General features: G+C 43.2%; 1 protein-coding gene across 1 annotated transcript; it reads left to right on the top strand.

The window, feature by feature from the left end:
* Positions 1 to 398: 398 nt before the first annotated feature.
* LOC143420386 (uncharacterized) lies at positions 399 to 7,145 on the top strand. The gene is made up of 3 exons (XM_076888481.1): positions 399 to 1,687; positions 6,602 to 6,787; positions 6,922 to 7,145. The coding sequence occupies exons 1-3, from the start codon at positions 1,601 to 1,603 to the stop codon at positions 6,949 to 6,951; spliced, it is 303 nt and encodes a 100-aa protein (XP_076744596.1). The 5' UTR covers positions 399 to 1,600; the 3' UTR covers positions 6,952 to 7,145.
* The last annotated feature ends 6,030 nt before the right edge of the window (positions 7,146 to 13,175 follow it).

Here is a 13,175-nt window from a genome sequence, read left to right as displayed (position 1 = left end):
CCAAGAGTTTGCACTTTGGATCCCAGGTATCGAACCAGCAACCCTCTGATTAGCAGATGAGCCAGTCGGGCTACAGCTACCCTATGTGTGTGTGTGTGTTGCCTGTTCATTCACATAATCCATCTTATCTCTAATGAAAAAGCCAAATGAAATCCTCAGATTTGCCCCTCAGGTTCCCACAGTGTTCAGGTCCCACATTTGAGCCACGACTGTGGGTCACACAGAGGACAGAGCATGTCCTTTAGCCTTCTTTGTTTTTGGATTGTGTGCCACAGAGTCTCCCTGAAGATGATTTTGGCACGTTTGCTGAGATTGTTTGAAAAACAAGCTAAAGAACACGTCCACGATGGAGCCCACGTTTGTCCTGGAGGCGTCCTCTGTGGAGTGAGGCCGGCTCACATGGTTCAGTCTGAACAGGGTGAAGCTCCAGCTTTGACCTCATTAACTTCCAGTAGTGGAAAAGCAGCTGTAGCTGCATTTTTCATCACTATTAATGGGATGCTGCTGGGACCTGCTGTTAGTGGGAGCTCAAAGCCTGAGGCCATCATTAAGATCTGTGTGGGTCTGTGTGTGTGTGGGACACTCACTGAGTAGTAGTCCACTGACCGACCCAAACACGGTGACTTCATATCACAGGAAATATTCAGCTCAGGCTTCTGTCTGACGCTTTGCTGTCTCACATTTAAATCACAAAGGTTGTTTCTACAAACACCCACTCATCTATCGTCCTCTTACACACCGGTCACAGACCCACTGCTGAACTCACAATATCATTTATTTTCCTTGTGTTTGATTGGTGGTACAGTTGTTTTATTTTGTGTGTTTGTTACACAGGAAAGCTGTTATTGATCAGTTTGAGAGTAAAACAGAAACTGTGAGTGTAAATGTGGAGATTGCAGTCGTTTCATGCTGTAACCTACAAAATGCTTTGTGCAGACGAGTCAGTGAAATCAATCAATCATCCTGATTTCTTTAGCTCATGAACACCGTGTGGGGTCAGTGTTAACAACATGGTGCAGAAAGGAAACACAAGCGTGGAGTCGGTGGGATTGTGCAAACGGTGGCTCGTGCATCAATCAGCTCCAGCTGTGATGCATCTCTTTGATTAGTGGGAGCAGCAAACTCCATCCAGACAGCTTCCTTTGTTTTTTTCACTTGACTGATCGATCAGCGCACAGCTCCGTTTAGCACACACGCCATCTTTAACGACGGCGTGGAGTCTGTGCCCTGTTCCTCCCACACACGAGTGTTCGTTCATGTTCGGCCTTGTGTCTGAGCGTTTCCTCTCGGTGTGTCTGTAACGAGGAAGCCACGGGCAGGTCGCACACAAACGTATGGCTGCCGAGTGTGCGAGTGTGGCAACGTGTGGCAACTATTCTGGTTTGCCAGCGACGTTTCCAGATAAACACTGGTGGCAGCTGCTGCCATGGCAACACCATTGTGCTCCCTCCCTCCCTCGCTCGTCTCCCCTCCCTCTCCCCAACCACTCCTCTCTCTCATGCTCCGCCGGCTCAGAGAGCGAGGACCAGAGAGGAGAGAGGTCAGCTCGATTCAGAGGACAGAAAGAAGAAAGGAATAACCCGGAGTGGACGGGGACAGGATGAGCGAGGACAGCCACTCCCACTACAGGCTGGACCCCAGCGATCGGCTCAACGGGCTGGGACAGAGGAGGAAGAGACCCAAGAAGGTAAACGAATAGATGGAGAGCCACGTGGTGCAAAGTGTGTAAGGATGGAGCACCCCACCCTGCAAAAAGAGAAAGGAGGTGGGGTTAGGTGAGGTTTGTTTATGTGCAGACGAGCGTCCACATGATGTTAGGAGCACCGAACCATCTCTCACCCCGTCGTCTCCTGTGGAGTGTGTGGCTGCTCCCCCACAGCAGCTGTATCCTCTCTCATATCCTCCGTCTCCTGGTGTTGTGTTGCTCCACAGTGAGTCGTAGTAGGAGGCTCACATGCTGTCAGGGTGGGTCCCTGCTCGCTCTTTGTGTGCCTGTCGTTGGGGGTTTTGGTGTTTGCAGCTATCAGGAGGTTTGTGTTGTAGCCTGATGTGAGAAGTGTTGTTATTATCATCATTTTTAACATTTCTGCACCGCTACAATAAACAGACACACACCCATCAGCCTGTTTACAGATCTATACGCCCATAAAGACGTGAAACACACATTGCACAAATCTACTATAACGTGTTCATATGTGTTATAAAATAAAGAGGTAAAGTATTAGCTGTTCAGGTTGATTCATAAATATGACCTCAGCACGTGAAATCCTTCTGCTGACATCCCTAAAAGCTCGTCAGACCAACGAAGCCGTACAACACAAATAACCAGACCAAACCAGGGTTGTGCGTCTGTTGTTGAGAACATTGTCAGTAAACCACAGTGACGTCCTACAGAGGACTCGTGTTGTCATTATTTTTGTGTATGTCGTGTGAGCTGAGAGCTGTAACCAAAGGTAGTGAGCGCGTCGGCCTTTAACGTCGCGGCTGGTTGTGCGATCGTGTCGCCACTGAACTCGTGAGAGTTTGTCTCAGGGATCTTTACATTTGAAGTCAGGTGAACATCCAGTGAACTAACAGAACATTCAGGAGCAGTTTACTCTCATGAATGTCAGACAAACTGAGGTTTGTGTGTCAGTTAGATTCTTTAAGTCATTAAAGTGTCTCTGTTAGGAAAAGCATCTGTTTCCTCCACCTCTGCAGAACTGCGTGACCTGTAGCATCATTGCAGGAAGTATCCTGTGACAATGAGTGACTGCACATCATCATTATCAACACATAAACCTGTGGTCTGGACCTTCTTATTTTTACTGTCTGGTTTTGTGTAAAGCAGCACTTCAGTAAGCACCTGTGAAGCACACAGTCATAGTCGAGTAATGAAGCGATCCATATGTGAAACATATTCCACGTCTACAGGATAGTGGAGGTTACATGGGTCAACCTGGCAAACTGTACCAGCACATGTGATCACACTGATAGCAGAACACAGGTATGTGAGTCTCTACGACGAGGTCAGAAACCAGTAACAAATGTTTCATGTGATTCGTTTTTCTCCAGTTTGTCTGCAGTGAACCTTAAATACTCACTGAACCAGCTGTTTCCTGATGTGGTGACGTGTGTCGGTGATGAAGCCAACACTCTGTCCAGTGTTGGGCAAGTTACTTGACAGTCATTAAAGTGTCTCTGTTAGGAAAAGCATCTGTTTCCTCCACTTCTGCAGAACTGCGTGACCTGTAGCATCACTTGAAAACAGTAATCAGTAACTAATTACTTCCCAAAAAAAGTAATCCTGTTACTTTACTGATTACTTATTTTCAAAAGTAATTAATTACTTAGTTACTTTTTAAAAACACGATTTCCAACCTGAGTAGGTGATAAAGCGATAGATCTTTCAGCCCAATTCTACTTTTTCTGCATAATCCATCATACAAAATGTAATCAAATGGAAAAGTCTCTTTTTAAAACTTGTTTTATTAGATTTAATCTTTTAACTTTATGCATCAAGCAAACATTTAATTATCTGCAACTTTCTCTGACTGGAAGAAATTAGTTTAACATTTAAACCTATTTTCTGCACATTCCAGCACATAAAATAAAATATTTTGTGTGTTTACACTCAGTCTTTCAAATAGATGCAAGTAAAACACAGCAGAAAATAAATAAAGTCAAAGACTCAGCGGTCCTGTTGCTCTATTTTCACCTGTAAAGCAGGAGTGGGGTAGGCGGAGGTTTACCCTGGTGCAGGTGTGCTGCGGTCAGTGGAAGAATCCGCGAGTTTCTCTGTGAGTTTCCCATTACGTCGTAGCTACTCGGTGCTTGTTGGAAGTTTAGGGGTTTTTTCGCTGTAAAAAGAAGTTTTCTTCCCACGCACAGCGGACACTAATGTTTTTGTCACTTTTTATGGAATCAAACTCAAAGTAAGGTCAGTACTTCCACGCTTTAAACGCTGCACGCTCATACTCTCTCTGCACTCGATATGTGATCCATTGTTGATCTGGACACAGCTGTTGTCACTAACGTCGCACTCGCTTACGTCACTGTCGTGAGACATTCTCGCAAAAAAATCACGGTTTTAGTAACGCAGTAACGCAGCGTTCCTACGGGAAAGTAACGGTAATCGAATTACTGTTTTTGCAATAGTAATCCCTTACTTTACTCGTTACTTCAAAAAAGTAATCGGATTACGCGTTACTGGAGCGTTGTTCTCCTCTGTAACAAAGCAGTGATAAAGGAATAGATGCTGATTTTATTAACTTGTGTCTTTGTGCTGCTGGATTCAGTCTGAAGCAGGCAGCAGTGCTGAACCTACCAGTGTAAATGTGATGGTGGAAGCAGAGGCCAGCACTTGGCAGTGCTAAACACAATAAAAGACTCACAAGTTCCTGCTCAAAGGTCAGCTGCCTTCAGATCAATCATTAACCTGCAGCAGGTTGTGGCCTGATGTGTTTGTAAGAGTTTCACTTTCAGGAGGAGAAGATTTAAACGAGTCACACAAATGTGAACTACAAAGTCTGTGACACACAATTTATGCAAACTGCAGGAAATCTGACCTGAAGAAATCCAGTCTTCTGCCTGTTGTGGTTGTGACAGCTGCTCGTAGGAGAGTTTGTTTGTAGGAGGTGGAGATGTTCTCAGATCAAGTGCGTAATCGTCTCTTTGTGTAGACGCTAAAAGCTGTGAGCCAAAACTCTCTGCTCTGAAACTCTTCACTCAGTCCTCACGCTGAGAGTTTAGAGGCTGAACTTCTTGTTCCTCCATAACACTTTTCATGAAACAGCAGAAATGAGCTTGTGTTTCTCAGCAGTGCGCACACAGAGAACCGATCCTCTCTGCTCAGTCTGAACAAATCAAAGTGAAACGTCAGTGAAAACACAGCTGCTGATCAAACTGTGTCAGATTAATGCCTCAATGTTTCACTGTGAGGTTAAAAAATACATAAAAATGATTTAAAGAAGTAGGAGGCAGATTTTCACAATAAGAGCACTTTGTTTTTAATTCAGTTAATGTCAAACTGTCATCAACACCTCTGTGTTGTCTCTGAGCAGATTCAGGCATTACTCAAATAATAAAGGCTTTCTTTCACTATTATACTTTTCATTAGTCTCCAGGTTGATGATTATAAACAGAATTATTAAAGTTTTTATCATTTCAGGCTGAAAATCAACATGAATTTGGTTCTAATCAAAGAAGCTCCTTTAATGTGTGTCATTAAAATCCTCACACAGACTTAAAAAGGCGACATTAACATTAAAATAAATGAAAGAAGCTTCAGCTGAGAGCTTCATGCAGTCATCATCAGCAGCTCATAGCAGTCACAGCTCTTTATTACGCAGCTTTGCAGGAATTAAAGTGGCTGAAGTGTCAGAGTTTGTGTGAGAAGCTGCTTCATGGACAGCTGTACACACGTCTTTATTATTTCTTCATAAATCAAACACACAGGTTTGTCTGCAGATGATTTAAAGTGTGTCGTTGTGCAGTTAAAGCTGTTTGTGTGACGCCCTGACCTCCTGTGAATGAAACAGCCAATCAGATCCATCAGAGAGAGAGCAGGAAGTGTTGTGTGTTTGTGACAGAACAAGGAAACAGTGATGATGATGAACATAAAGGTCCTCTGATGTTTCCTGTTACAGTAACGCTTGTTCATCTGTTGCTCTCCTACACTTTCCTATAAATAAAGGAGAAAAAGTCCGTTTAGTTTCATTTCCTACAGCTCAGAGTTACACTTCACATTCCTGCTGTCACATCAAAAAGCTTCACTTTGGTCCAACATCTACATGTTAACATGAAACACAGACAGACTCAGAACATCTGGAACATCTGCACTTTGACCCAAACTGTTATAGCAGGATATTTTCTGCATATTTCTTATGTTGGACCTGTTTGAACTGTAAACGACCTGTAATCATCTGTAAATGGTGTGAGACACACTGAGGCCACCTACAGGGCAGCTGGGGAACAGCAGGGATCTGAAATCATACGAGACGTTAGTGAGTGAGAAGAACAAACGGACTTAAGATGGCTCGAAGTGATCAAAGTTGATCTAAAACAGAAGATAAATCCACTGATTCTTTGTAAAGTTCATCTGCTGCTCACATGAATCCATGAAAGATTTATTCCACTGAATGTTTCTTCAAAGCTCATTTCAACCTGTTGAAGTCATGAATGAAAGTGCAGACTGAGAGTGGATCACATGATGTTTGAGGTGTGTCATGTGACATGTTCAGTATTGTCACACATGTCTAGATTGTCCCTGATATCATAACTGCTCAAACACTGATGATTATATTTGAAGAATTATTCCTGATGGCAGCAAAGTTTGAATGGAGCTCTCTGTCTGTGCTGATTTGTCGCCCTCTGGAGGTCAAAGCACAAACCTACAGGGCAGCTGGGGAACAGCAGGGATCTGAAATCATACGAGATGTTAGTGAGAAGTTAGAACAAACGGACTTAAGATGGCTCGAAGTGATCAAAGTTGGTCTAAAACAGAAGATAAATCCAAAGCAGCATCAGATGAATGTTACCATTTCCAGTTACGGTGCCCTTCATCTAATATGGAAATGTGTTGTTTTTTTAGCCGTGTTGTTGTTCTTCCTATTGTGTTTAGGCCAGAGATGCTCTTCAAACAGCTGACAGACATGACCACATTACAAGAACATGGTGTGAGTCCGATTTGATATTCCAGTCAACGCTGAGAGACCTTAACCAGGAAGTCAGAGGTCAGCTGATGCTGCGAGCAGGAAGTGAACCAAGGGAAAGGTCCACTCTACTCAATCTCAAAGAAAATATGCTGGTATTTGTTGATGTTGATGGTACAATAAAAATATATAATATAATAAATAATAAAATATCATGTGATGATGAGATGTGTTGTTGGTGTTTGTATTTTCTGTAAATGTCTTTTTTAATGTAAATGCTTTGTTCCAGACGGACAGGGAATCAGTTGCTGTACGATGACATCATCTTGATGTTGACGAGGAGGGCAAGAAAAACTAGTTTTGTCCTGCAGATGGCGATCTTGCACCGTGTTCAGAGAGCCGACACTTTGATGGTGCTGCTCTACTCAGCTTACTTTAGCCTGGGTTGGACTCTATATGAGCAGCTTCCACTCTGGTTTCACTCTTAAACACACTTGTTTGATTTCACTTGTAAAAGTTGAAGAATAAATATTTTATTACAAAATTATTTGTTGATGCATTTTTTTAGGGTCAAATATCTTGTTTGATTTGAGGAATGAACTGTTAGGGTGGAAAAAGTGAATCAGGTTAAAATAGTGGTGCTTTATATCAGTGAAGATGTATAATGTAATTTAAAATGTTGATGATGGGTTGTAGTGGGCTTGTACTTACAAAACTGCCTCATTTTATTGGAACGATCCACAGTTGCATCCATTCACGGATGACATCTGACATCATTTGACATCTGGTCTGAACACGTTTGTACACAAGATGCCTCAGTTCTGGATGTTCCCACAGACTCCTCTGTGCACCTAAAGAAAAGGTCAAGGGTCAGCAGCACATGTAGTTGGGACAATTCTTCAGTCGCACAAACTACACAATCATTTTCCTCCAATGACGACTTTTCACTTGCAGAAATGGTCCTGTGTGATTTCCAGGCTGTGATATAAAAACTAGTTCCTAATGGCAGCGACTCACTCAGTAAACATGTGTTTCCTTCACCAACCTCACACACAGATCCAATAAGATCAGGAAGTGGGCAGTATAGTACAATATGTGTTATTCTGTGCTGCACTGCCCAAACTAAAGATCTGCTGAAGTGTTGGAAATGATCCAGATGTTTATTTTGGACGATACAGCAGAAGATCAGACATGAAAGTGGAGATAACACAGAAGACCTGCAGCAAAGGTCAGAGGTCAGACTGGGCCCTGGATTCAACAATGAGCCAATGATCATCAAGCAGTGACTAAAGCAGAGCCCTGACCTTCTGACATTCATCACACAGTCAGAACAAATGTCTGCTGATGACTTCATCTCATGAAACGACTGATAGATGTCAGTTCATTGATCAGCTGAGCTGCTGATCTTCATCGTCACAGAAACATTCAGCTTGTTTCAATCAGTAAATAACTCCCACTACTCCCAGTTTGAACTGTTCCCACTCAAAATGCTGTGAGAACAATTATCATTGTAGAACTTCACAAACATCACGTGTTGTTTTCCACATGTAAGATCAGCAAACACACAGAAACTTCCTGTTGCCACACACGGCCTCTAAAATCTCTTCCACGCTTTCTGTCTGAAGTCCACTCTCTGTGTCGGATCCACAGGAAACAACAAGATCTTATTAACATGGTTTTCAATGTGTCTCCTTCCAAAAAGTCCAACCAATGAACAAATGTGTGTATTTGTGGAGGCCGAACAAAAGCATGACACATTTCTCTGTTTCTATAAACTGGAGTCAAACACAAACATGAAGAGTTTCACTGACAGACTCCAAAATGCCCCCACAGTGGATCAAAGGGAAATCCTACAGTGTGGCCAGAGACTCTTAATGGCTCCAACATCAACACATCCACAATGTTGGATCCAGTTCTGCCTCACAGAGTTACTAAGACACACCCTCTGCCAGCATCACAACAGCTCCACCTGCTTCACCTGCCTCCTCAGCATCTGTACACCTGAAGAGAAAAGAAAGGCTCCAACAGCTCAAATCTACAAAGGATTCATGAAGTTTCATCCAACAATAACATGTTTGCCTTCCACAGTGTGCTGTTAGACACCACTGTACCTCTGCCATTTCAAAAAGAGCAGCTTGGGAACATTTTGGCTCCAAACACTTTGTGTTTAAGTTCTTTGTTTTCTTTGTGAAGCCGACAACATCTGGAGCTTTGTGACTCATAGAAACATCATTTTGTTCTTTAGATGACAGCAGATTGGGACTGAATAATCAATCACTATCAAACCAATAAAGACAAACATGCTGATTTTACAGGAACTTTGTTGGAGAAGCTGCAAAGACATGAAACTGGTGGAGATCCCAAACCAGTTGATAGTGCTGGTTATTCCAAATAAAGCTGTTTCCCTTTGAGATGAAATGACTTTGTGTCCTGATATATAATAAAGATGTTGTTGTTTTTGAGCCCCTGTATTAAAAGTAGTTTAAAGTCAGCTTGAGTTTGATGTCTTTATGTCAAAGCTGCTCATGATGTTGAGCTGCTGATGGAATAAAAACAATATAAAAGCATGTAGTCCAGACTTAAATGTAGCCTGTTGTTAGCTGAGGTCCACACACAGTGTTTGACAGTGTAAAGTGTGTGAAAGGGCTGCTGGTGGAGCTCACTAGGATGAGCAGGTGACCACGAGGTGGAGAGCAGCTGGCCTGGCTTTGACCCGGGCCACGCCCCCTTTCTCTCTGCTTTGCTGTCACTTATCTTCACTGCTCTGTCCAATAAAGCTGAAAAAGGCCCCGAATCACAGAAATCTGCTGCAGCCTCTGAAACGTCTTCTGTTTCCTTCCCGACGGCTTTTTCACCGTCAGCCCATCAGACAGTCCAGCAGCATTTATGATGATGTCATGATGTTGAAGAGGCTGCTACGGTGGCCTCCCATGACCCCCAGCCTCATCACAGCTGAGATGCAGACATTTGAAAACATTCAGCAGACAACTGAATAACAGTCCAACACAACAGTCTGTGTGCAGACACACACTGACCTTTCATATAGTCAAACACAGCTGGTTGAGTCATTTCTCTGTGAGTCTAAAGTGAATCTAGTATTTGAAAGTCCACTTCCTGTATTTGTTGTTGAAGACTTCTTCAGCTTCTTCTCAAGGACATCAGCTGCTTGTTTGGCAGCAGAGGCAGTTAAGAAGCTTCCTGAAAAACACTGAACAGTGAGTTCACTGTGGCATATGACAGATTCAGCTTTCTGTGTGCAAATGTGTCTGTGTCGACCTTTCAAATGCTGTTGAATCCAAAACATCAGCGGCTCCTCGGCTGCTCACTTCATGCACTTCTGTCTGTGTGACAGTCCAATGACATCACAGCTGTTTCCAGCCCCAGTGTCTCAGGACTGGACACCTTTAAACATGTCGAGGATCAAACAGCGTCCAGCTAAACACACATGAAACTATCAGAGCTGACAATCATTCCAATAACATCTAATGGTTCATGTATGTAGACACAGGACTACAAGGAAATGGCTCTCAGCATCTGGCTGTGGGAACACATGAGTCCCTGTTTGTGTTCAGATTGTGTGCATGTTTTAGACGTGTGTCACATGTAGAAACACAACAATCCCACAATGACACACAGATGTGTTTGACACAGCTGTGCAGCTGTAAGTTGTTTCTAATGATTCATTGAAGCTCTTCTAACATTCTGGAGACGATCAGTACATGAATCTGTTCAACACGACAACAATTTGACTTCAGTGTGAACGTTTGCATTAAATAACCTTCTTCATCCAGCTGACAGCATCTTCATCCTATGATGTGAACAGTTCCTCCTGTTGATGACAAACCTCTGACAGGATCTGCTTGAGGAGCTTTTTCATGTGCAGCTCTCTGAGCTCAGGGCTGAGCTGCTGTTTCATCTTTAAGAGCTGCTGCCTCCTCGCCGGACTTGTTCTCCTCTTCTTCTCCTAATGACACCATTTCTGCTTCATATTAAATTCAATAAAGATGCTGACATGTATCTGTAGCAGCAACATCATTGAATCTAGAACAACTGGAGCCAAACCAGTGGCTCTGCTGGGATCACTGGTGAGCCAACACTTCCTTGTTGATGCAGATTTCAGGGCTTCCTTTTGCTCCTCCGTTATAACTGTTCTCTCTTCTCAACACATGATGACACAAAGGAATCAGCAGTGACAAAGATGATGCTGAAGAGAAGCACACACTTCACACATATAACAGAGCAGTGCAGTTACACACACCTCTGCTCGACATCAGGCCTCAAACAAAGACACAAAACACTAACTTGACTCTAAACAGAAGAAACGAGCAGCTGTTTCTGTTCTGTGCTTATTTATATTTGACACACATGCTTCTCTTTGTGCAAACACACATCGCACTATAAGGGTAACCTCGCACACAATGATTGGACAGCACAGTGATGATGCTGGGAGATCCTATACGCAGCAACACAGAAACACTGAGAACTTTAAACAATGATGGAAAGTGTTATAAATGACTTGTTGGCCTCTGATCTGTCACAAACAGCTGAAACGTGTCTCTCATGAGTCACATGAAGGTTTTTGACAGAAAGGACAAAAAGTAGCTGCAGTCAGTTTGTGTCATTTTTATATTTATTCATCTGGGAGAAAAATCTGAGGGACATTAAAATGTGTTTTCAACAGAGACAAGAACATGAATATAACAGAACAGGTAAATGAACATGTTTCAAGTAAACAGCTGGACTGATCAGGTCCAAACACAGAGTGATAAACTTGTCAAACAGCTGTCATATCTTTATATAGAAGCTCTTTATAAATGCTGCTCACTGCAGTCTGTTTACTAATAATGTCAAAGTGTTAGAAACACAGAAACATCAGAATGGTCTTTGTTCACAGAAACCTGTCTGGGATCCTTTGTTGTTCTTTTGATGCAGAGTTACATTATAAATATAAAGAGTTATTTCAGAGTCTCATCAGTTTTCCTGCATGTCTTTATTTAACACATCAGCAGGGCTGAAGCTCTCATGTTAAACACACACTGATCTATGGACACGTTCATGTGTTTCTAACAGAACCAGGCTGTTATCAGCCTGCACTAACATTATGTCACACACACTGAATGTAACAGTGACAGTTTACATCATCACACAATCAGCTGTGATTGTTTCACTGTCATCAAACGAGTCAACAGGAAGTAGAATCAATAGAAACCAATCATTTCCTGACAGCATGTCTGATGGAAATAAGTGCAGATTATGTATGAAGTCTAACTGCACACAGTAACTGTGTTACAATAAGGACTTAACAGCGCCCTCTGCTGGAGTGTTTCAGTACTGCGTTAACTAGAATACACCACCTCCTCCTCACACCACCTGCTACAGCTCTACTCTTCTATGACTACAGTCATCCACAGCACTGATGTGAGGTCACATGGTTCATATGTAAGGAGCACAGCTGACCTCAGGTCAGTTTAATGACTGTGAGCAGCAGCTGTGTTATTGTCACTGTGACAGGGAGACACTCTCAGACACAGCGCTCATGTCAGCTTGTTCTCATGCAGGAGGATCAGGAGCTCCATGTTTGTCTTTCTGTTTGAATCATGATGTGTTTGTGCCATCAGAGTCTGTCATGAGTACTCAGGGTTTCACAGCAGCTCTTCTGGATGCTGACGAGGACTCCAACCTCATGTTTCACCTCTCTGAGCTTCTGATGTCTGTGAACACTCGTGTTTCTTCTCTGGGCTCATCTGGACAAAAACACCTTTCTGTGTTTGGCTGCAGCCTCATTCTGACTGACAGGAAGTGTGTTATCCATGAGCTGCACTTCTGTGAGGAAGTTTCCTGCTGTGTTTCCTGTCTGTGGACAAACACGAGTGTTCCAGCTGAGGACTTGCTTCCTTCCACCTGTCCATACAGGACATCACGCTGTCTGCAGCTCTGTAAATGCAGCTCCAGGTCCTTCCACGTGCTGCTCTGTATTTGTGCAGTTTGTAGTGTGTCCTGGGAAACGTAGCACACATGGTGTTCTTCTGCTGTTTCCTCCTTTCACTGAGTGTGAAACACTGACGCTGTGCTGTTGTTCACAGAGGGGAGCTGATTCTAGCTGCAGCTGGACTCTGTCATCTAACTGAATGTGTTGGTGCTGATCACGGGGCTCTGAGGGGGGAGCAGCAGGAGGACTCTGGATGCTGACGTCAGTGTATCTGTGGAAGCTCCCACAGCGTGTCTGTCATTCAATATTGTGCTGTATATTGTATCTATGCAAAGATGAACAGACTGTGTGTTCACTGGTCTCTGTGCTGCAGCTCTGATGTCATCATCACTCCCTCCTCCACCCTCAGCAGTCCCAGCATGCTGCTGTGGTGCACCCCACCCTCACTCTACACCTGAGCCACAGACCACACCCTCCCCCTCAATATACACCACAGTTTTCTCTGCTGTGGAAATGAGATCAGGAGGAAATCATCATTATTATTATTTAATAAACGCTCACATTAATGTGGGCTTATTTGTTTCATATTAGAAACATTAGTTGAGTGTTTTTAG

The sequence above is a fragment of the Maylandia zebra genome, linkage group LG2, assembly GCF_041146795.1.
Source record: "Maylandia zebra isolate NMK-2024a linkage group LG2, Mzebra_GT3a, whole genome shotgun sequence".
Lineage (NCBI taxonomy): Eukaryota > Metazoa > Chordata > Actinopteri > Cichliformes > Cichlidae > Maylandia > Maylandia zebra.
This window is presented reverse-complemented; position numbering and strand designations above follow the sequence as displayed.